This window comes from Bufo gargarizans, chromosome 4 (assembly GCF_014858855.1).
Source record: "Bufo gargarizans isolate SCDJY-AF-19 chromosome 4, ASM1485885v1, whole genome shotgun sequence".
Classification (NCBI taxonomy): domain Eukaryota; kingdom Metazoa; phylum Chordata; class Amphibia; order Anura; family Bufonidae; genus Bufo; species Bufo gargarizans.
This window is the reverse complement of record NC_058083.1, coordinates 300943932-300968051: the sequence shown is the minus strand read 5'-3', so window position 1 is coordinate 300968051 and position 24120 is coordinate 300943932. Positions and strand designations below refer to the sequence as shown.

Sequence of the window (24120 nt, the reverse complement as noted above, 5' to 3'; positions counted from 1 at the left end):
TTCCCATTTATGTCAAGTAAGGCTACTTTCACACTAGCGTTCGTCGGTCCGCTCGTGAGCTCCGTTTGAAGGGGCTCACGAGCGGACCCGAACGCAGCCGTCCAGCCCTGATGCAGTCTGAATGGAGCGGATCCGCTCAGACTGCATCAGTCTGGCGGCGTTCAGCCTCCGCTCCGCTCGCCTCCGCACGGACAGGCGGACAGCTGAACGCTGCTTGCAGCGTTCGGGTGTCCGCCTGGCCGTGCGGATCCGTGCGGATCCGTCCAGACTTACAATGTAAGTCAATGGGGACGGATCCGTTTGAAGATGCCACAATGTGGCTCAATCTTCAGGCGGATCCGTCCCCCATTGACTTTACATTGAAAGTCTGGACGGATCCGTACGAGGCTATTTTCACACTTAGCTGTTATATGCTAAAAATAATGCAGACGGATCCGTTCTGAACGGAGCCTCCGTCTGCATTATTATGATCGGATCCGTTCAGAACGGATCCGATCGAACGCTAGTGTGAAAGTAGCCTAAGAAGTTTATAGAGGTTCAGAATGAATATTGTGTGTAATATAATGGAATATAAAAATATCTGTTTCCAAAATGCAACTAGTAGTGTTTTGTTCGGCAGTGATTATTCAGATTTTTTTTTTTTTTAAGCATGCTTTCCAAGAGACCTATTATTGTTAGTCTACATAGCTTTCTAAGAGTTTATTTTGAGATGAGTTGCATTATTTAATGGCACCATGTAATGTTCCATATAATTGCCCCTCTCCCAAAGGTGCACAACCCCTTTTTTTGGGGGGGTTATCGGTTTAACCTTTTTTTTCCCTCTAGCCCCACTGATGATGTACTTACTTTACCTGTGTATGACCAGAGTTTTTTTTTTTTTTGTATATGCCATCCAAATTAGATGGGAAAATATAAAATATAGGGGGAATGTATCATTTGCATCTTTTACTGGTTTTGTATTGTGGAAGTAAGTGTGTTAGATTGTTTTGCGTGCCAATATTATTAGTCACTAAGCTTTCAACAAACTTTGCATTAACCCCTTCCTGACATCCGCTATATATGTACGGCGGAAGTGGGATCTTTTGAGATGGCACCCTCTCCGAAGCAAGCACCATAGCTATCGGGTGTCTGCTGTTTCATACACGATCGGCTGTAACTCTGATTGGACATTTAACCCCTCAGATACCATGGTCAAATGTGACCACGGCATCTAAGAGGCCAGAAACCTAGAAGCATGCTCTTCTCGGCCAGGATAAACTCCCCCATGCAGAGATTGTTGAAGGCATTCCAGATAAGTAGTGAGCCTGTGCTAGGCTTCCAGAATTGTATATTACAATGCAGGCCAGCATATGGCAGCACTGAATTTTAATATAGCCATTTCTGTATAGGATAATGGAGAAAATACCTCTGATTGCATGTTGTGGTCTAGTTGGGGACCTAAAAAAAAAAAACGTAAACTGTAAAAACAAGTTTTTAAAAAATATTACAAAAATTCTAATCACCTCAAAATCAAAGTACTTAAACAATAAAAAATAAAATGTATATATTAAAATAAATATAATATACCAGTGTATATATAAAAAGCTGCACACAGAAAATAGAGGCAAATCTTTTTCCTGACTGTTTTAGAAGCAGCCCCAGGATAATGGAGGACATTACAAGGAAGCAGGGAAGTACTGATCTGTATGGTTGTGAATGAAGCTCATGTCCTGAGCTGTGCAGTCTGTCAGTGCTTGTCTGAGTTCCTGGTTACACCTCCCACGTACTCTCCCTATAGACTTGCATTGATATGTGTAATATGATCCTCCTGCTGAGATGATCGGTTCTGGAGTGTGTTTTTATGTAAATTCGACGATTTGAGAATGAATAAGCGAACATTGGCTAAGTGAATTAAATATTTCCAAAGCTTACGGTAATTAAATATAAGGTAAAACAGACAAATTACATACAGAGTAGTAGAAAGTGAATATTCATCACTGGCCTACACATTCAATATGGAGGGGACTCTGAGTCCGCCATGTAATAGCACTGGGCCGACACCCCATGATGGGATATCAATTCTTCTTACCTGGATGATTTCTTCAATGAAGTGCCAAATAAATGTCTGTTTGCCAGGTTTATACCCATCAGCCCCTCCTCCAGTGTGCAGCACTCATGTCTCTGAGATGACCACCAAGGCATTTGCCTTTCTCAGTACAATATGGATTGAATTGAGGGGGGTTGTGTATGTTCAAGGAATATCATTGTACAGAATATGGAAGTTTGATTACGTAGTCATCTGTTACCCCCCCCCCCCCCCCACACTTTTTAGTAAGTAACTTAAAGGGCTTCTGTCACCCCACTAAAGTGTTTTTTTTTTTGTTTTTTTTTGGGCTAGTGAAATTCGTTATATTGCGATATATGACATTATAATTGTGTTACTTACTTTGATCCAGCAGTTTCAGCAAAAAACAAAGTTTTATAATATGTAAATTCGGTCTCTACCAGCAAGTAGGGCGGCTACTTGCTGGTAGCTGCTGCAGAAATCCGCCCCCTCGTCGTGTTGATTGACAGGGCCAGCCGGGATCTCCTCCTCCGGCCAGCCCTGTCGGCATTTCAAAAATCGCGCGCCTGTGTTGATTCGGCGCAGGCGCTCTGAGATGAGGAGGCTCGTCTCCTCAGCACTCCCTCAGTGCGCCTGCGCCGATGACGTCTTCTATTTCGGTGATGTCATCGGCGCAGGCGCACTGAGGGAGTTCTGAGGAGACGAGCCTCCTCATCTCAGAGCGCCTGCGCCGAATCAACACAGGCGCGCGATTTTTGAAATGCCGACAGGGCTGGCCGGAGGAGGAGATCCCGGCTGGCCCTGTCAATCAACACGACGAGGGGGCGGATTTCTGCAGCAGCTACCAGCAAGTAGACGCCCTACTTGCTGGTAGAGACCGAATTTACATATATTAAAACTTCGTTTTTTGCAGAAACTGCTGGCTCAAAGTAAGTAACACAATTATATTGTCATATATCGCAATATAACGAATTTCACTAGCCCAAAAAACAAATATCACTTTAGTGGGGTGACAGAAGCCCTTTAAGGCTACTTTCACACTGGCGTTTGTGAGATCAGTTTTGGGGCTCTCACAAGCGGCCCAAAACGGATCACTTCAGCCCCAATGCATTCTGAATGGATAAGGATCCGTTCAGAATGCATCAGTTTGCCTCCGTTCAGCCTCCATTCCGCTCTGGAGGCGGACCCAAAACGCTGCCCGTCTGATGAAACTGAGCCAAACGGATCCATCCTGACTTACAATGTAAGTTAATGGGAACAGATCAGTTTTCACAGACACAATATGGTGGAATTGAAAACTGATCTGTTTGCATTATCATGAACAAAAAAAAATAAACACAATTTTTTTTCTTCTTCATGGTAATGCAAACGGATCCGTTCTGAACAGATACCAGCGTTTGCCTTATAGGTGCAGATCCGTCTGTGCAGATACCAGACTGATCCGCACCCTAACGCAGGTGTGAAAGTAGCCTAATGAAGACTGGAAGCTGTTGGTAGTTTTGTGAAAAGTTAGTGAACTTTTGTATATTCTCTAGAATGTTAGTTCTGATACAGAGATAACGTAGTTAATGTAGGATAGAGTTAGACCGCTTGGAAAATTGGATGAGTGCCAATAAAAGGGACAGAATTATAGGGGATATTACCAATCAGTACTTTAAAAATACCCTTACAACCAGGGTGGATTTGATTTAAATCACTAGTCAGTAAGGCTTGATTTAAATCCTAGTTTTCTACATAAAGACTAATTCTTGCTGGTGTAAGGCTACTTTCACACTAGCGTTCGGGCGGATCCGTTCTGAACGGATCCGCCCATAATAATGCAGACGGAGGCTCCGTTCAGTACGGATCCGTCTGCATTATTTTTAGCATAGAACAGCTAAGTGTGAAAATAGCCTCGTACGGATCCGTCCAGACTTTCAATGTAAAGTCAATGGGGGACGGATCCGCTTGAAGATTGAGCCACATTGTGGCATCTTCAAACGGATCCGTCCCCATTGACTTACATTGAAAGTCTGGACGGATCCGCACGGATCCGCACGCCTCCGCACGGCCAGGCGGACACCCGAACGCTGCAAGCAGCGTTCAGCTGTCCGCCTGTCCGTGCGGAGGCGAGCGGAGCGGAGGCTGAACGCCGCCAGACTGATGCAGTCTGAGCGGATCCGCCTCCATTCAGACTGCATCAGGGCTGGACGGCTGCGTTCGGGTCCGCTCGTGAGCTCCTTCAAACGGAGCTCACGAACGGAAACCCGAACGCTAGTGTGAAAGTAGCCTAACTTATAATATGCAAGTAGATGCAGATTTTTAGAATAACAACTTTTCATATTAGTTTGATTAGGTTGATTCTGCATTCATAGGTTTGTAGAAGTTAGGATTAAGGTCTTTTTCTCAACGCTGTTCATGTTAGAACATTTTTGCTGTGAAGAAGAGGCATGTGATCTCTGCTGAGTCAAATTCAGTTTTGAGAACTGCAAAAGTAAACCAAGCATCTGTGATAATATCTTGTAGGCAGAGAAACTGCCCCATAATCTTACAAAAACCTCTGGAAGAGCATGAAATTGTGAATGGATTAATGGAATTTATTTACCCAAAAAATTACACATGTAGATGGCTGATAACAACAGCACTAGACAGGTCTCACTGAGAAGACATTACAGAGTTTCTTGTGGTCGCTTTTACTGTTGATATATGTGAAGTTGAAAGGTGAAAAGTTATTGACCATTTAAATATGCTCAGATGACTTATGGCGGTTGGTGAAGCCTTTGTACTTGGATGTGCCAAATCTGTCAAAAAGTCCCCTAAAAGTAGCATAAGACAGCTATGATAAATTCTCCCCCTAGTGGTGGTAATCATTGACACATGTGAGATGCTGCAGAGTAGTAAATCTGTTCTTAGTCTTGTATTACAACATATTGTAAAATAAAAATTAAATTTTCAACTTGCTTTCCTTTTTTCCCCACCTGTACAGATGATGAAGTTTGCCTGGGATAATTATAAGCGATATGCATGGGGATTAAATGAACTGAAACCTATTCAAAAACAAGGACATTCAAGTAATTTATTTGGTAAGTAAATTCCACTTTATGAAGCAAATGCAACAAGTTGCAGAATGTGAGTGGTGGTTTTAATGGCATTTTGGGAAATTTTATTAATACTGGCGTAAAGGAAAACTGGGTTAGTTTCCCATAGCAACCAATCAGATTCCACCTTTCATTTTCAGAGCTCTTTTGGAAACTGAATGGATCAATCTGGTTATGATCAAATAAGCCAGTTTTCCTTTGCATCAGTTTTGATCAATCTCCCTGTTTTATAGAGGTAAAAATTTAACGGTCATATTTTTTTTGTCGAGTATAAGAAATTAGTATATTTTATCGGAGACAAATGCTTCCTTCCTCATACCAGGCTCCCCTCACTGTCTCTCAAGTCACTGCTCAGGATCTGCTTTAGGGCACATGCACACGACCGCGTGCTGGCCGTTCTGTGCATTGGGACCGCAATTTGCAGTACCCAATGCACGGCAACATCCGTGCATCGGCCGCAGACGGATCCAGACCCATTCAACTTGAATGGGTCCGTGATCTGTCCGTACCGTAAAAAAGTTGTGCATGCACTACATTTTTGCGGTGAGGAGGCAGGGATAGAAAACCCACGGAAGCACTCTGTAGTGCTTCTGTTCTGTGCCTCCGTTCCGCATCTCGCGGATCGGGATGCACACGGCCGGTGCCAGTGTATTGCAGACCTGCCGTATGTGGGCTGCAATACAGCCACGGGCAGCACATGGTCGTGTGCATGAGCCCTTAGTGAAATGGGCTGCCTGCTCATTGAAGGATCTGAATCTGTAGAAGTCTATGGAGGGAGTGGATGGGGGAGCGACTGTTGCTTGCTAGTAAGTGATGTACTGTCTTAATAAACTGCTGGATTCACATCTGAACTGCTCAGTTCTACTACAGAGAGCAGAATCTCCTGTTTCTCCATGTCCTGTTTATGGGCAGACATGAAACCAGTTAGTCTCCACTAACTAGCTCCGAAAAAAATTAGAATTGGGTTACACACACATGAACATTGTTTCCATGTCCTTTCCGTTTTTTTTTTTTTTTGCGGATAGAATGCGGACTCATTCATATCATGGGTCCGCAAAAAAATGCGAACAGCTGTCAGCATCAGTATGTCCGTTCCGTAGCCCCGTAAAAAAAAATAGAACATGTATGCTTGTCTGTTTTAGGCATTGTTACAATGGGTCCACAAAATAAAACGGAATTTTTTTTATTTTATTTTTTAATTACCTGAAACAACCAAGGGTATTTGTCACCGGTTTTATGCTGTGTTTTACACTGCCATTTACTTATTTTTATTTAATTTTTATTCTTCAGTAGGATGGGTTCTAGTGAGAACACTGTCAATCAGCAGTCAGTGGGATGGGGGGTAGACTGCTCATGAACATCAAGAGCTTGCACACATCGAGAGGACTCCTGGCTGACTGTAATTTTGTGTTCTTGCATTTTTCAGTGGCTCCTGTATTTTTACAGCAAGAAGTGTGAGGTATTTTTGATTGCAAGGAAAATAACTAGACAGCAGCCTGAGGGACCCAATTAATAGTTAATGGGATCCGTTTGAAAATGTATTCATATCTGCAGTTCCCCATGTGAAGAAATGCCATGATGCTGCCAGGGATGACATTCAGGTGACTGTATAGGTAAACTGTTAGTTAGGGTCCATTCACACGTCCGTTGTTTCTTTCCTGATCTGTTCCGTTTTTTGCTGAACAGATCTGGACCAGATCTGGACCCATTCATTTTCAATGGGTCCTGAAAAAAATCGGACAGCACAATGAAATAAATGGGAGAGGGGGCTGCGCATGCGTGGCACGCTCCCATTCACTTTTATGGGATGCTGGCTTGGCAGTGGCCAGACCTGAGTCCTCCAGCCACCACCCTGCGAGGCTTCGTTTCTCGATATAGGTGCAAGTCCCAGCGCTGGGACCCGCACCTTTAAGACGATGGGGGCATATATCCTAGCGATATGCCCCCATTGTCCATGGTGAGACAACCCCTTTAATTTAGCGGAATACCTAACCACTGCTGGCCATGAATGCCGACTGATACATGAGCACACACACTCATAATTCAGTGTGGCTATTCACATCCCTTTTTGTTTCCAAGAGTCTCACTGCAGGCTCTATTGTATTTTTGGGGGGAGATCAGCATAGTCTTATTCTATTTATGGGAGTTAGAAAAGATGGCATGCAAACGGATCTGTTTTTACGGATAAATTTTTTTGACATGGTCGTATGACTAGCCCCTTAGTCTCTTGCATTAAGAAAGCTTTTAGTAACAATTTGGTTGAATAGCCCATAACTGCTTAGTAAAGACCATGCACAAGTCACAGCAAAACCACATGTTGGGCTCTCCCCATAGACCTAAAGATCCTGTCAAAATTGTTAGGACCCCATGGTGCTATGCCTTTGCTCCCCTAGGCCTGGCGTAGTACTAAACAGACCTGTCAGTGGAGCGGGCACAGGCAGGAACTCTGCACAGCACATTGGTGATCTGACAGGTCTGCATAATGGTGCAAAGATTGCCCTGCACCCATGTGCTATGCCAGGCCTAGTGTGGATCAGATAAGAGCAGCGATGTTTGCTTGGTGCACTGCAGCACATATTGTAGTACACAGAATCCATATACTGCATGTAAATCTCTATGTGCTACAGTGAAAGTCTACAGAAGGGGCCCAACTTCAGGACCTTGCTTTGTTAAAAAATAAATAAATAAAATATTAAAATGTTTTAGACCTTTTACACAGTTAAAAAAGGGTAAAGGTTTAGATACACTTTAATGTTCATGATTCCACCAACAGAAGAACACTGAACAACAGTGGTGTGCATTAGTGTTGAGCGAAGTGATCATCGGATCCTAGATGCGAAGTCGCTTCGCTCAAAACTTCTGATTAATGCTGTACGGAGGTAGTCTCCGTACAGCATTAACCCTTTAAGAATCAGGCTATTTTTCACCTGTCTGCCCAGGCCATCTTTTTTTTTGCAAATCTGACTAAAATGTCACTTTAAGTGGTAATAACTTTAAAACGCTTTTACTTATCCAGGCCATTCAGAGATGGTTTTCTCCGTCACATATTGTACTTCATTTTTATTTATAAAAAAAATACCAAATTTACCAGAAATTCTGAAAAATTATTCAACATTTTCAATTTCTCTACTTTTATAATAGATAGTAATAACTCCAAAATAGTTATTACTTTACATTCCCCATATGTCTACTTCATGATTTGATCATTTTGTGAATGCCATTTTATTTTTTGGGGACGTTAGAAAGCTTAGAAGTTTAGAAGCAAATCTTGAAATTTTTGTGAAAATTTCCAAAACCCACTTTTTAAGGTCCAGTCCATGTCTGAAGTGAGGCTTACATAATAGAAACCACACAAAAATGACCCCATTTTCGAAACTACACCCCTCAAGGTATTAAAAACTGATTTTTTACAAACTTTGTTAACCCTTTAGGTGTTCCACAAAAATTCATGGAAAATGGAGATGAAATTTCAGAATTTTACTTTTTTTGGCAGTTTCCATTTTAATCCACTTTTTCCAGTAGCAAAGCAAGGGTTAACAGCCAAACAAAACTCAATATTTATTGCCCTGATGCTGTAGTTTTGGATAAGGTGGCAGTTTTGTTGGTACTATTTTAGGTTACATGTGATTTTTGGTTGCTCTATATTACACGTTTTGTGAGGCAAGGTAACAAAAAATAGCTGTGTTAACACCGTTTTTTTTTTATTTACAATGTTCATCTGACAGGTTAGATCATTTGGCATTTTTATAGAGCAGGTTGTTACGGACGCGACTATACCAAATTTGACTTTTTTTTTTTGTTGTATCAGTTTTACATATTCTGAAAGCCATAGTTTAAAAAGAGATACCGAATGTCTATGTTCTTCGCATTTTAATGCTGTATGGAGACGTATCTCTGTACAGCATTAATCCGAAGTTTTGAAAGTTCAGTTGCAGTTATTGCTGCACAAGTGGTAACACCAGATGCTGAAAGTAAAAGAAGGTTCACATACTTTTGCCACTAACAGATATGGTATTGGATCATTTTCCTTAATAATTAAGGAATGACTAAGGGCTCATGCACACGACCGTTGTTTTGCGGTCCGTTTTTCACAGATCCGTTCCGTATTCAAGGTTTTTTTTTTTTTTTTTTTTCTCTCCGATTTAAGTCCTCAGTTCAGTTATTCCACAAAACATATCCGTATGTTTTCCGTATGCGATCAGTTTTTTTTGTGGATCGGAAACGGTAACTTATTAATCACCAAACACTAGAGCAATATGGGCTGGGCATAGCATTTCTGCAGTATGGATCCGCAAAATACGGATGACATACGGATGTGTTCTGTGTGAGTTCCATATTTAATTTTAATTTTATTTTTTTGCTGACCCATTCACTTGAATGGGGCCTCGGACCATGATTTGCAGCCAATAATAGGACATGCACTACTTTTTTGCAGAACGGAAATACGGAATGCTCACTGAGCATCTTCCGGAAGCAGAAAGAAAATACGTTCGCGTGCATGAGCCCTAAGGCCCCATGCACACGGCCGTGTTTCACCGTGGAACCGCGGCCTGGATCCCTCCTGAGAGCAGGAGCGCACGGCGTCACTGGTTGCTATGACGCCGTGCGCTCCCTGCTGCCGCCGCCGCAATACTTTAATACACTGGTATGATCTATACCAGTGTATTACTGTACTGTGCCGGCAGCAGGGAGCGCGCGGCGTCATAGCAACCAGTGACGCCGTGCGCTCCTGCTCTCAGGAGGGATCCAGGCCGCGGTTCCACGGCCCGCACACGGCTGTGAAACACGGCCGTGTGCATGGGGCCTTAGGGCTCATGCACGCGAACGTATTTTCTTTCTGCTTCCGGAAGATGCTCAGTGAGCATTCCGTATTTCCGTTCTGCAAAAAAGTAATACACTGGTATGATCTATACCAGTGTATTACTGTACTGTGCCGGCAGCAGGGAGCGCGCGGCGTCATAGCAACCAGTGACGCCGTGCGCTCCTGCTCTCAGGAGGGATCCAGGCCGCGGTTCCACGGCCCGCACACGGCTATGAAACACGGCCGTGTGCATGGGGCCTAAGTCTAATATATTTGACTCATTTGTTTATCTCTATCTGCAAAGGCGATAAATATTTGAGAACACACAATTTCCGAAATGTCAAGGTCATATGTAGTCCTATGTGAATTTATCCGAACATGAGTAAAATGGCAGTATTTTAATATTTCATAATTTGTATTTATTCTAAAGCAAAGTATAAAAATGTAAATGAGATAATTGAAAAAGAACACTGATCAAAATTAGAGAACACTTTGCAAGTTATTGGTGTTAATCTGGCAACTGGTGCTAATTTCCTTAATGATCTGACAAACCCTATTTAAACTGGCAGCCTAACTTTCCATTTTTCACTGACTTTGCCAAAATGTTGTGCCGTTCCAAAGTGACTGAAACCCTCCGGCAACAGGTTGTCCAGATGAAGGCCAAAGGGATGACCCTATCAGCCATAGCAAGAGAAGTTGGTCCTGCCAAATCTGTGATTTCTAGAATAATGCATCTTTAAAACATCACAAACTCATTCAAGTCCCCCAAGAAGGCTGGTTTCCCTCAAAAGACAAATGCAAGAGAGGACAGGATAATGCGGAGAATCTCCCTGGGTAATCGTTTTAACACTGCAGCTGGAATTGCTTGCCAGTTAAGCACTGAACAGGGTAAGGATCTGTCTCGTCATACATTGTCTCAATGTTTAGGAGCATTTGGACTGAAAGCCCACTCTGCAGTGACCAAACCTCTCATTAGCAGAAAGAATCAAAAGGCTAGACTCACCTTTGCTGAGGAGTATGCTGTGTGGACAGAGGAGAAGCGGTCCAGAGTTCATTTTAGTGATGAAAGCAAGTTTAATTTATTTGGGTCTGATGGGAAACATTATGTTCGTCAACAAACTGGGGAAAGACTGCACCCAAAGTGTGTAAAGAAGTCAGTGAAAGGTGGAGGAGGAAGTGTCATGGTTTGGGGAATGTTTTCTGCACCAGGAGTTGGACCTCTCATACAGCTACATGGCAGAGTGAATGCAAGTGTGTATATCAGAACCTTCTTCGACAACACATGGTTCCTTCCTTGTGTTCATCACTCAGTCAGCAATTTTCATGCAGGACAATACCCCGTCACACAGCAAAACGGGTGACGCAGTTCCTTGAAACTGAAAACATTAAAACAATGAGATGGTCAGCCCAGAGTCCTGATCTAAACCTATTAGAAAACCTCTGGAAAATCCTTGGTGACAAAGTTATGGTCAAGAAACCCACAACAGTCACAGAACTGTTGAAGAGACTGGAAGAAGAGTGGATCAAAATCCCACGAGAGCAGTGTGTGAGAGACTAGTGGTTATTGTTCTAATGGCATGGTGTACCCTTACACAAAATCCTTCAAAGCATAATCGATGTAGATTACATTATTTCTGAAAAAATCAAGTGTTCACAAATTGTTCTCTAATTTTGATCGCCGGTGTACTTTTAGACCTTCTGTGAAAATCTGATGTAGTTTTACATCCAATTTATACAAAAAAATATAAAATTTTGAAGGTTTCACAAACATTCCAACACCAATGTATATTACCTGATAGTCAATTATTATGTGTGAAAGTTTTTATTCCTTTGATCCAGACAAGAAAATAAAAAATGGGGTTTACGTGTGCAGCAACCTTTTTAGAAGTTACCACAGTATCTAATAAAAAATGGCATCAACTCTGATGTAGATTTGTAGACAGGCTCCCCTCCCCCCTCCTCATCAATATAATGTAGAATTGTCATCCGTCAGTGTTCTGGAAAGCCATGTTACTTGAGCACTCACTGAGATGCACATTTCATTGACTTAACGGGACGTGATCACTGTTTGCAGATGTCTCTTCATGTTTGCTGTTTTTGTTGCCTGGAGGTACTTTACTTGGAACACAACGTCTTGTTTTCCTTAAAGGAGGAGTATATGTTGGCTTTACCAGTGTGGCACATTGTGAAGGCTGTTTGCAATCTGCAAGAATATCCTTTTTGAAGTTTTCTACTTGCAGGTGCATATCTCATCCGATTTAAAACAGCGGTTTATATATTGCATATACAGCAAATGGGTTATAAGGGCCATTCTACGTCCTGGTCTTTCTCAAAACCTAAGAATTCACCACCTAGCCAATTACTGGCTGAATTGGGTCATACTTTGTGACTGAGAATTTCTGAATATAATGTTAAGTTAATCTCTACCTGGGTTTTAAAGGACCCTAAAACTTTTGCTCAAGACTTGGGAATGTTATAACAAAAAAAAGTGTGTTCATAGCTGTCATGGGGGATGTGTGCTATGACACACATATAGCATCTTATGCTGGTCCCCCTCATGGCCCTATGTGTCCTAAACTGCGCACATAACTGGCTTTGTGTGTAAAGTATTTTACTACTGTGTGAAACAAGCTCTCTCCTATTGATAAAATGGCCAGCCTCTGTAGTCTGTACTCACTGTCACAGTACTATGAATGCACTGCAGCGAGCTGGCCGGCGCGTGACTGACGTCACTTAGTAGCGCTCCTCCCACTTCAGCAAGCAGGAGCGTTACTAAGTGACATCAGTCACGCGCCGGCCGGCCCGTTCGCTGCAGTGCATTCATCGTAATAGTGAGTACAGAGGCTGGCCATTTTATCAATAGGAATCGGAGAGAGCTTGTTTCACACAGTAGTAAAATACTTTACACAAAAAGCCAGTTATGTACGCGGGGCACCTTCATATATAATCGCAGCATTTTCGGGTCGGACAAATCGCCATATCGCATTTGGCGATTATCGCGATTCGATTATTTTTTCGATATATCGTGCAGCCCTACTTCAGATGCTGCAGTGTTGAGGTGCCTCACTACGCCATGTGACTGAAGCAGCCAGTCAGTAGCGGTCAGATGAGTGTGTTCGGTAGTGAGACCAGAGCAGTGATCATGTGCCTGACTGTCCCAGGTGACCACTGAAGTCAGCAATGGGGTTTCAGTGGTCACATGGAGTAGTCGAGCATGTCATCCCTTCAGCATCAGAAATATAGATTAGCGGGGACACTGAAGTGAGCAAGTCAGTAAAGTTTCCTTGGCCCTCGGCAGAATTTTTAGAGCATCAACAGCTTAAGGCCCTATTCACATGGCTGTATTTTTGTCAACATCCAATCCGCATTTTTTTGCAGATAGGAAGCAAACCCATTCACTTAAATGGGTCCCGTAAAACGTATGTCTATTCCACAGCCCCGCAAAGAAGATAGAAAATGTCCCATTCTTGTCCGTTTTTCAGACAAGGATAGGCATCGTTATAATGGATCTGCAGAAAAAAAGATGCATCACGGACGTTATCCATATTTTTTGTGGACCGCAAAATACATATGGCTGTGTGAATGCACCCTAATACTTAAAAAATGCATGTCTTAACAAAGACCCCCTGTGTGTATTTTGAGCATAACTTCTGTCCTTTACATAAAGATTTGAAGCCTCCAGCAGTTTTTTCTGACTTTATATATGTAACGTATTTGTGCTTATTTGTCTTTACTGGAAATAACCTACACCAGCTCTACCGCTATTACTATTGAAAACATTCCTCCTAATGCAGTCACCCTTCTTCCCTACTTTTAAATTTGCTCTAAATTGTGGCACAGTTTGGCGCTTCTAGAGTTTTGAGCAATTCTTTGTACCCAGCCCGATAAGGTGGCTTCATTGCGCAGACGTGCATCAGGTGTAAAATTGTGTTGCAATATAAGCCAGCCAATAGTTGGGATAGTTATACAGTAGTACCCAGCCATGCATCACATTTATTACCCAGCCGCATGTCTACATCTTTTGTAGCGTTAGTAAATCTGCAGTATTCTCTCTTAAAGGGAACCTGTCACCTCCAAAAACCATCCCAAGCCGCCAGCAGTACCAGAGTAGCCGGCAGTGTTTCTGACAATAGTTTTCTTTCTGAAGGCAAATGCGGCAAAAGCTCTGAAAACGTTCCTTTATCCCCTGCTGGCGCGCTTCTCTAGACATGCTTGAAGGCCTCCTTGCTTCAAGTCAAGGTAACACCCCTGCCTCTTCACTGTGACTGACAGCGCTTATGCACGAGCGTTTGGCAAAGCCCGCCAAACAGCCGTCTGTCAGTCACGGGGAAGGGGGCGTGGTTACTTTGACTTGAAGCAAGGAGGCCGCTGCCTCCTTGACTTCAAGCATTTCTAGAGAAGCGCATCGGGTACTGCTGGTGGCTTCAGATGGGTTTTCGAGGTGACAGGTTCCCTTTAAATGGAACAAATGGCAAAGAGCTTGTTATATAACTCTCATCTTCATTTTAATAAAAAAAAAATAATATAAAAAAACTGTCTCCCACTGACAGCAAAGTCTGACAAGCCCTATGTAATAAGACAATACATGGTTTGGGTCAATTAGAGTATACTGGAAACCTTCATCATTCTCCTTTACCTGTTATTGCATACTCTTGTTAAAGAGGACCTGTTACCCCTCCTGACCTGCCTGTTTTAATAGCTCCGTGCATTCCCCATGTAATAACAATTCTGGGGCATCTGTTCTGATGTCTGTATGTTGTGCCATTCCTTTATTATTCCTGCTAGAAGTTATGAATGAATTGCTAGCAGTCTGCAGTAAGGGTACAGAGGGGAGGTAACCAGTTGGGGGCGTGTACCTGCAGAGTCTGAATATGGCAGCACTGATTGGATAGAGTCAGACTGTGCAGGTACACGCCCTCAACTGGTTACCTCTCCTCTGTACCTTTTACTAAAGGCTAATAGCAATTCATTCATAACTTCTAGTAGAAATAATACAGGAATGGCACAACATAGTCACAAGAATAGATGTTCCAGAATTATTGTTACATGGGGAATGCATAGAGCTATTAAAACAGGCATGTCAGGAGGGGTAACAGGTCCTCTTTAACTTTTTGGCTATAATGAAAAAGAATATATTGTCAGCCAAAGTGATTAATAAGCACGATGTATTGCTGTCTTATTTAACCTGAGTAGGCTATGATTCCAGGAGGGAAATATTTTTTTTTTTCCTGGCTCCATTCCAAAAATACTTGGAGATGTCTGTGGTGATGTCTTTTTACGACAGATCCATTTTCATAAATCCTCCTATCATTCCTTAACCTATTCCGGACACAGTTCCGATCACCGCCGGCGGGTGGTGATTGGAACCCGGTGCCTGCTCAAATCATTGAGCAGGCACCTTGGCTAAATGCCAAGTGTCGACGATCGACACCTTGGCTAAATGCCAAGATGCCCCTGCGGTTTGCGGCTTTTACCTGTGGTTGCAGCGGTGATCGGGCGTGCCATTGGGTCTCCCAAAAACTGAAAAAACTATGGCTCTCAGAATATGGAGACCCTAAAACATAATTATTATTTTTTTTTTTATATTGTGTAAAACTTACCTAATATGTATACTTTTTCTTATTTATGCATCGCCGCATCTGTATCGACCGGCTCTATAAAAATATCACATGACCTAACCCCTCAGATGAACACCGTAAAAACTGTGCTAAATAAACAATTTTTTTTACCTTACAGCACAAAAAATTTAATGGCAAGCGATCAAAAAGTCACGCACCCCAAAATAGTGCCAATCAAACCGTCATCTCATCCCGCAAAAATCATACCCTACTCATGAATGTTGTAAATAACAAAAAATAAAAACTGTGCCAAAACAGCTATTTCTTGTTACCTTGCCTCACAAAAAGTGTAATATAGAGCAACCAAAAATCATATGTACCCTAAACTAGTACCAACAAAACTTCCACCCTATCCCGTAGTTTCTAAAATAGTGTCACTTTTTTGGAGTTTCTACTCTAGGGGTGCATCAGGGGGACTTCAAATGGGGCATGGTGTCAGAAAAACCAGTCCAGCAAAACCTGCCTTCCAAAAACCGTATGGCATTCCTTTCCTTCTGCGCCCTGCTGTCTGCCCGTACAACAGTAATCGCAACAGCAATCGCATTTTCGGGGTGCTGATGGGAGACAGAGGGAGTCCGCTCCCTCTGTCACCACTTTACATGCAGCAGGCGCCATTGCGCCCGGCATGTAAAGGGTTAAACAGCTCGGATCGGCCCTTCTGCTGTTCAGGGCTGTTAGAGCAGCGCTTAGACTGGGCTGCCGTAAAAACGCGGCGGCCCAGCCTAAGGCCCCTTAGTGACTGCTGTAAAAACACGTATGGGTGGTCACTAAGGGGTTAAAGTGACACTGGTCAGATTTGCAAAAAATGGCCTTGTCTTTAAAGTGAAATAAAGCTGTGTCCTTAAGGTGTTAAATTGTTTTTCTTTTTTGGGGGGATTGGAATGCATCAGTTTCTTGGGTAAAAAAAAGTGCTACAAAATAACTATAAACCACATTAACTTACAGATGTTGATATGTTTCTAAAGATGTTTTTGTCTTAGATGTCTGATGCACATGATTGCTGAAAAATGACTTTTATCCCTCTGCAGGCTGTATGTGAAGTTTGTATTTGATTGATGGCCTTTTGGTATACTTTTAGGCTCAATTCCTTTCTCCGATCTTGCACATTGTGCCGCATGACGTCGTTTCCAGTGCCTGCTTATTAATCCCGGCTGCTGCGTATTTGGCTTCAGCAGGTCAATGCACATGCGCAGACTCGCAAGTGCACCACAGAACAATGCCGCGCATAAAGCCAAGTACACTGCGGTAGGGATCAATGCACAGGTGTCAGAAGAAAGATATAAGGACGTAATTGCGTCTGACAGTATACCAAGGACCATCAATCAAATGTCAAGAGGTGGGAAGTGGGCACCACAAGCTTGGCATCCAGTGAGAAACCTCCTGCCCTCACTGACTTCATTTAAATCAGTACCTTTTCAGCGAACCTTCACATCGGATATATAAGACAAAAACCATGTCTTTATCTGTAAGTTAATGCTTGCGGTTTTTAGTGCATTTTGTAGTTGGCAGGTTTCCTTTAACAGAGGATAAAAATGTGTCCTGAAAGACGAGTTTATAAAGTATGTATTTTGCACTCTTTGTTGCAGATTTCTGAACCTGTTTAAAATGGTCTTTGTATTGTCATTTCTATGGGCAACAAGTTTTTCTTCTAGACCATTTTATAAATCTCACTCAGTGTCTATAAAAACCCTGTTAAACTACATAAAAACTAGGAAACCTAATATTGCAATTGTTGGGGCTGTTGTATTGTGTTCAGTAGGAGCTTTATGAATTTGTATACTTTAAGCTTCTCCAAGTTGGGGTTGCCGCAGAATGAATTTTATTACATAGCTGCATGGATGGGTTAAGAAGTCTCAAGGCTCCTCTCTCCTTCTTGCCCTACAACAAGCACTCCATGATATCTCCATCTTGGTGTGTGGCACTACCATCATACCTTGGCAGCACGCCCACTGTCTTTGTGTTATGTTTGTCTCTGATCTTTCCTTTACCTCCTATATTCAATCGCTTGCCTGCTTATGCCTCTTGCACGTCAAAAACATCTCTAGAAATCGCCCCTTTCTTACTGTGGAAACAAAAACTCATTGTTGCCCTGATCAGTTCCCGTGTTGATTACTGTAACTCATTACTAATTGGTCTCCCCCCTCACCAGACTCTCTCCTCTCCAATATATCCTGAATGCAGCCCTCAGGCTCATCTATCTATCTAACCACCACTCTAATTAAAACTGCTCATTCTTCCCCACAAAACTCTCTACAGTGCTGCTATACTTTACATCTCTACCATCTTCACTCCCATCTCCAAGACTTCTCCCGAGCTGCCCCATTTTCCTAGAATGCCCTACCCCAAGCAATTAGGTTAATTTTTAAATCGACATTTTTAGGTTGGCCTATCACATCCCCTCATCTAACGCTCCTTCATAATTATTGACTTGTTTGTTGCTATGTTATTTATGACTGTGTTTCTACATGAACCCCCGATTGTAAAACGCTGTGGAATATTTTGAGGCTATATAAATCTAAGTACGGCATCTGGTGCTTTTTTTTCAGTTTTTGTTTTTTCCTCCCAAAGCTTTTTTTTTTTTTTTTTTTTTTTTTTGTTCGCATAGCTGTATGATGCAGTGTTGTGTTGGTTTTACAGCATTCCCTTTACCATAAAATTGACCAATTACTTTCATTCTCCAGGTCAGTACAAATCTGGCAATGCCACACGTATAATTTTTTTATATTTTTTGGACTGGAAAAATAAATAAATAACCTTAGGGGAAAAAAAAAATCTTTTAGTTTCCATATTCTGACCACTAACTTTTTTTTGCATTTGTGTATTTTTTGCGCCGCGATCAGTACTTTTCAGTGATACAATTTTTGCGATGTGAGACTTGATCACTTTTTATTTCATTTTTTGTGGAAGGAGAAGCGACTGAAAAATGACAAATCGGCCATTTTTTCCCCATTATTCGTATGGGATTACATTTTTTAAATCTATAGTACTGGCATTTTTGCACGCTGGGATCCTTTTTTTTTTTTTTTTTTTTTTTTTTTTTCATTTTGGGGATTTAGAATTTTAAATTTTTTTATAAACTTTTTTTACACTTTTTTTTATTTATAGTTTCCATAAGGAACACTAACAAGCAATAACGTATACATTAGCATTGGAATCTGAGGATTTTACCGTATTTTTATGGAGCCCTGCTACGGGCAAGGGGCACCATAGAAATTACTATGCAGCAGCCTATTGTCACAGGGGCTGCTGCTTACACACTCCTGGTCCCTTGATCCCCACTGGGGGTGCTGGAGCACATCCAGAAGCACACACTTCTGGGTTTTTAGCATTCAGATGCTGGTGGTGAGGATTGACCACAATATCTGAAGTGTTAAATGTCCGCAATCGGCATTACCACCGGTCACTGACATTAGCCGTGGGCACCGGGCGGCTATGGCACTCTCTCTGCCAAGGAGATGGTGCCATCTTCAAACTCCTGACCGCTGACGTAAATAGCCGTATGTTGGTCGGGAAGGGGTTAATCAAAAGTTAAAACGATCACAAAGTTATGCCGCCTACACTTGACCTATATTTTTCATCTGTTTGCTAGCTGTATATTTTGTAGATGGCCCACTGACCCATTCCTTTCTATGGGGCCATGCACACATCCATATTTATTGTGGAACTGTGTTGCCGTTCTGCACATAAGAGAATATGGCCTGTTTTCCATATCATGGATGAAAACGGTAATTTCCCCTGATGGGCTTGAAAATAATGCACACGGAAGGTATCCCTATTTTGTGGATCTGTTTGCTGAGCAAAATACGGACCCTGCCATGTGCATGACACCTTAAGCTTTTCTTCAATTTTAACTACTATGATTTACTTTTTACTAGTTTTCTCTTGGAGTTGTTTCTTAACATCTAGAACTCCAGTAATTCTGAATTCTTCAGGTTATACAGTGTCTGACAGCAAAGTGGAGGTAATCAAATCTCTAAGGACAGCCAGCAGAGTTGTGAAAGCAGTTATGTATGGAAATGGGGGAAAACGACAAGAAATAACTCAAGATCTGTACAAAAGCCCTAGAGTGTTTGTAAAGTGCTGTAACTTTTTTATGTAGGCTTAAGATATGAAATTCTTTTAAAAGTAGAATTGCCATTAAGGTCTTTAAGCAGTATAACCTATACGTATACTCTCTAAGAAAACTCCTGATCTTAAGTTATGGTGTTTTCTCCATTTTCTCTTGTTCCCTGCAGTTATACAGTTTTTAAGCTGTAAATTCCTCCTTGTGATGTGTTCATTTCATAACGTACTGGTTACATGATGCTTGCTGACCTTCAAAGCGTTCCCAACTGTCCTTTTTGAAATGCAGGGTTTGAGAAGTATTTTTATTGCACTTGAGGCATTTCTATTCACTAATATTTGTGGAGAACGGTGTGTGCTACATAACGTGCATGTTAATGATAAAGTGAATATATATCCTTGCCTTGTAGATGGATTCCATTCATCATATTCGGGTTTGTCTGCAGTTTGTAATCTTACTGATTAATTGCATTGATTTCATGAAAACATCTAGTCTGTGTGCTTCATTAAAGCAAACTGCCAGTTCCAAATGCTAGAGTAAAGCAAATTCAAGCTAACCCTTGACAGAGATGGCTTAGAATTGCTCACCAGTCTTCACATTGTGTTAAAGAGTACCTGTCATGTGTATATATATTTTTTGCTAGTTTATTAGAGCTAGGCATGTATACCTGAGTTAGTCTGTCAATGATTGTCAAAAGATCTGTAATTGCCTTATGATAACAGCTGCTGGCTATAGCAAGTTTGTATGGGAAGGGAGGGAAAGCGGTTTTGGCCTCAGAGAACTGGCAGAAGAGCCATCTTGAGAAGGTCCTCATAATGTAAATGTTCAAACAGCCATAACGAAGGGAAAAACTCAAGGAAAACAGTGGTATGTAAAGAAACTAAAGATTGCTTTATGCATAATGCTGCTGCAGCAGTGTAAAGGCTTTGAGAAAGTTTTGCATCTGTTGTACATGTGATGCCACCGGTGCCAACAAAGCCCCATAGATTTACAGTTGGGTCTTTGGGACTCCAATGCATGTAAACTGAGCCTTAGTGGGTATATGACAAAATTTTGGAAACTACTAAAATTTTGCCCTCATCTACGTCACTTGTGCTGTTTTCAGTTGTAAACAATAAGAGATACACGATCCACACCCTCTGGAAGCTATCAAATTTTAAATTTTGGTCCTGTGGCTTTGTTAATATCTGGTAGAAGCCACTAGTCAATTGCTGTTTGGTTAGAGAGTTATAAACCAATAAACAATGAAATATTGAAAAAAAAAAAAGGAAGAAAAGAAATGAATTGCACATCTAGCTGCTATGCTTTGATCTCATCCCTGCTACTTTAGTGGAAGACAGCACTAAATAGCGCATGTGTACCGCTTCCTATGCTACATGCTAAATGAGGCATTAGTGTACATTTTGATCAAAAGGCATAAGCCCACTCACCACGCCAAGGTTGCATCCTATGAGTAGGTCCTAACCTAAAATTGGCGCGGCGCCATCCTGGCCGGCGGCGGGACCCAGCAGCCAAATAGCACCCTTGCTGCCTGACCATGCCATACCTAGTACTGGGCCCCACCAACCAGCCAGAAAAACAGCACAGTGGCCCCCGTGCAGCACCGCACCATGTGAACAATTGTCAAAGCTCACCTTACCTGAGCCTCTCGGGAAGTCCAACTGAGAGCATGGTAGGTTAATTTAACCCCTACTGCAGAATACTTGGCTAATTAAATAAACATTGAAAGGCAAAAACCTAAACAAAAAGCAGTGTTTCAGGTGAAACACATCATTGTTCCTCATGATTGCCATGAAGGATGATGTTTCATCTGAAACACATAGCTTTTTTGTACTGTGAGATATTTTTAAGCGCAAGAAATAAAGATATGAAGTTTTAAAGGGGTTCTCTCATCTGAGACAATGGGGGCATATCACTAGGATATGCCCCCATTGTCTGATGGGTGCGGGTCCAAACACAAGATTATCCCGGGAATCACTTGGTCACTGATGACACCTCCTCCCTGTACCAATAGCTGTTCTTAGGAAGTGGAAAAGGCAAATATATATAAATGTGTAAATTATAGGTTTTACTGAATCTTTTACCACAAAACTGTATAGAAATCTGCTCAGCTCCTCCTGCTCTATAACATGCTGCTTTCAGATTGCATTGCATTGCAAGTCCATTTTAAAGAATATCTCAAGGCTTCCACTTGTAACTTTACAGGGATAGGGCATTGTTTATTGTTCTTCCTTTGCATTAATGGCACTTAAAGGGCTTCTGTCACCCCACTAAACCTTTTTTTTTGGTCTACTTATAATCCCTGTAGTGCCATTTCTGCATACATAAGCTAAATAATCATTTCGGTCCAGTCGAATTTGTTAAAAACTTAATTTTAAAATATGCTAATTACCTTGCTACCAGCAAGTAGGGCGGCTACTTGCTGGTAGCAGCTGCATCCTCCGATCCTAAAGACAGCCGATGACGTCACATCTACACCCTGCACAGGCGCATTGAGGATGGAGCTGCCGAGCGAGCGGCCACCTCTCAGTGCGCCTGCGCCGATTGAAGACCGGTACGGCTCAGGCGAGATATTTTGAATTCAAACAGGGCCAGCAGAGGACGATCCAGTTCCCTGGCCCTGTCAATCAACATGCGGAGGGGGCGTCTTTAGGATCAGAGGATGCGGCTGCTACCAGCAAGTAGCCGCCCTACTTGCTGGTAGCAAGGTAATTAGCATATTTTAAAATTACGTTTTTAACAAATTATACTGGACCGAAATGATTATTTAGCTTATGTATGCAGAAATCACACTATAGGGATTAGAAGTAAACAAAAAAAACAAAAACGTTTAGTGGGGTGACAGAAGCCCTTTAAAATGTGAAACAAGTTTCCACATACATTTTAATGTTTCCATCTTTATAGCTGTAATAAAGAATCGCATGACCCTGATTTTATAGTCACCTCACATGTAACCTGCCCCCTTTTATTAGGGGCCAGTTTAACGATTTGCCAGCTTGTCCTAATTCGTAACTATGTACAGTCATGTTTGCTCTCATGAAGCTGTAGGAACACTGCCTTCAATTTTATTACTGCCATCAAGACAATCGTCGCAGAGTAATACCGTGGAACAAGCGCTTCAAACACAGTCAAACATGAAATCGCCTATTGTTTTTAAATCACATTTTAAGTTTAATATATTTTTAAGACCTTTTGATTTTTACCTGCTTATGTCATTCTAATCCTGCCTGTAATTATATCACCTATGTATAGATAAGACTGGACAATAGGTGATCTATTGAAAGAATAGATAAGCTTTGACAATGACCTCTGCACAGGTTACAGAGCATGCCTAGAAATCTCTCCCATAGAAGTCAGTGAGGTCCTCTCCAGACCATTGTGTCTGTGGCCCATGGGGCTGCCATAAAGCAATTTTTTTAATGCTGTGTAAATACTGTTAAGAACAGCTCAGACAAGATGGCTACCTCTATAATCATGTTCAGGAAATAGAATGAATAAATCTGTAATCGGCAAAATAAGATTATAAAAAAAAAAGGATGTGTTGCTATCTGGTTATAACTGGCAGATATTTTTGCTGACACCTTTCCTTTACGAGACATAGAGAGCGAAACAAGAAAACGATGAGCTTTCTACAAGGAAACTCGAGACGGATTGGAATGTCTTTCTCCCCTTGCGACTGAGTCTTGTTATCCCTGCATAGGCCAACATCATTGATGTATTGACACAAGCATTCAGTATCTCTCCTGAACCTCTGTGATGCCTTCAGAGCTAGGTTACAAATCAATTCCAGAGATTTAGCAGGTTTACGATACAACTAAATGACACTAGGCGTAGAATAACTGAAAACATGTTAGAGACTCTTCCATTTATTATATTATTCCACTTATTGGGATTGTTTCACATAGCAAAATATTATCATGGAACTTTTGGACAAACATCCCAGTTTGTGTAATATTTTTGGGTCGTGTGGGGGCTGAAAGGGAAAGCAGACCCATATATATATATATATATATATATATATATATATATATATATATAATTTATTTATATTAAGAATTATCTTTTAATATTAGGACTCCGTTTTTTCAGGATTAGGTAACCCATCAGCTGCCTCCAAAATCTTACTTGTGATCAGTGTCCTAGGTAAATTATCCCCAAGATTAGCGATGCTGTAAAACATGCTGATTGTAATTTATTTTAAAGCGCCATTAAAAGGGTACTTTCCTTTCAACATTCATGGGATATCCACAGGATGTGCTATTGTGCTATAATTGGTCGATAGGTGCATCTCACAGCCGTTGTGAATGGGGATGTTGCCATGTCTCCAATAGCTTCTGTGGGAGTTCTGAACATAGTCATGTTAGGGCGCTGTGCGGAATAATGAAGAAAGGTTTAACTGCTATAGAAGGAAGGAGGACTTAATCTATGATTTACTTAAATGGGTTCTATGGGAACCATGCATTTTTTAGCAAGTGCCCACAGACTGCCTCTCCAAACAGAAGATTTATGCTTACCAA

General features: G+C 41.7%; 1 protein-coding gene across 1 annotated transcript in view; it reads left to right on the top strand.

Annotated features, from left to right (window-relative positions):
• Positions 1–24120, top strand: part of MAN1A1 (mannosidase alpha class 1A member 1) — a 185764-nt gene that overhangs the window by 55177 nt on the left and 106467 nt on the right. Inside the window, exon 2 of the mRNA XM_044291436.1 lies at positions 5010–5106. Coding sequence (XP_044147371.1) covers positions 5010–5106 — 97 coding nt within the window. The remainder of the gene's footprint in view (positions 1–5009; positions 5107–24120) is intronic.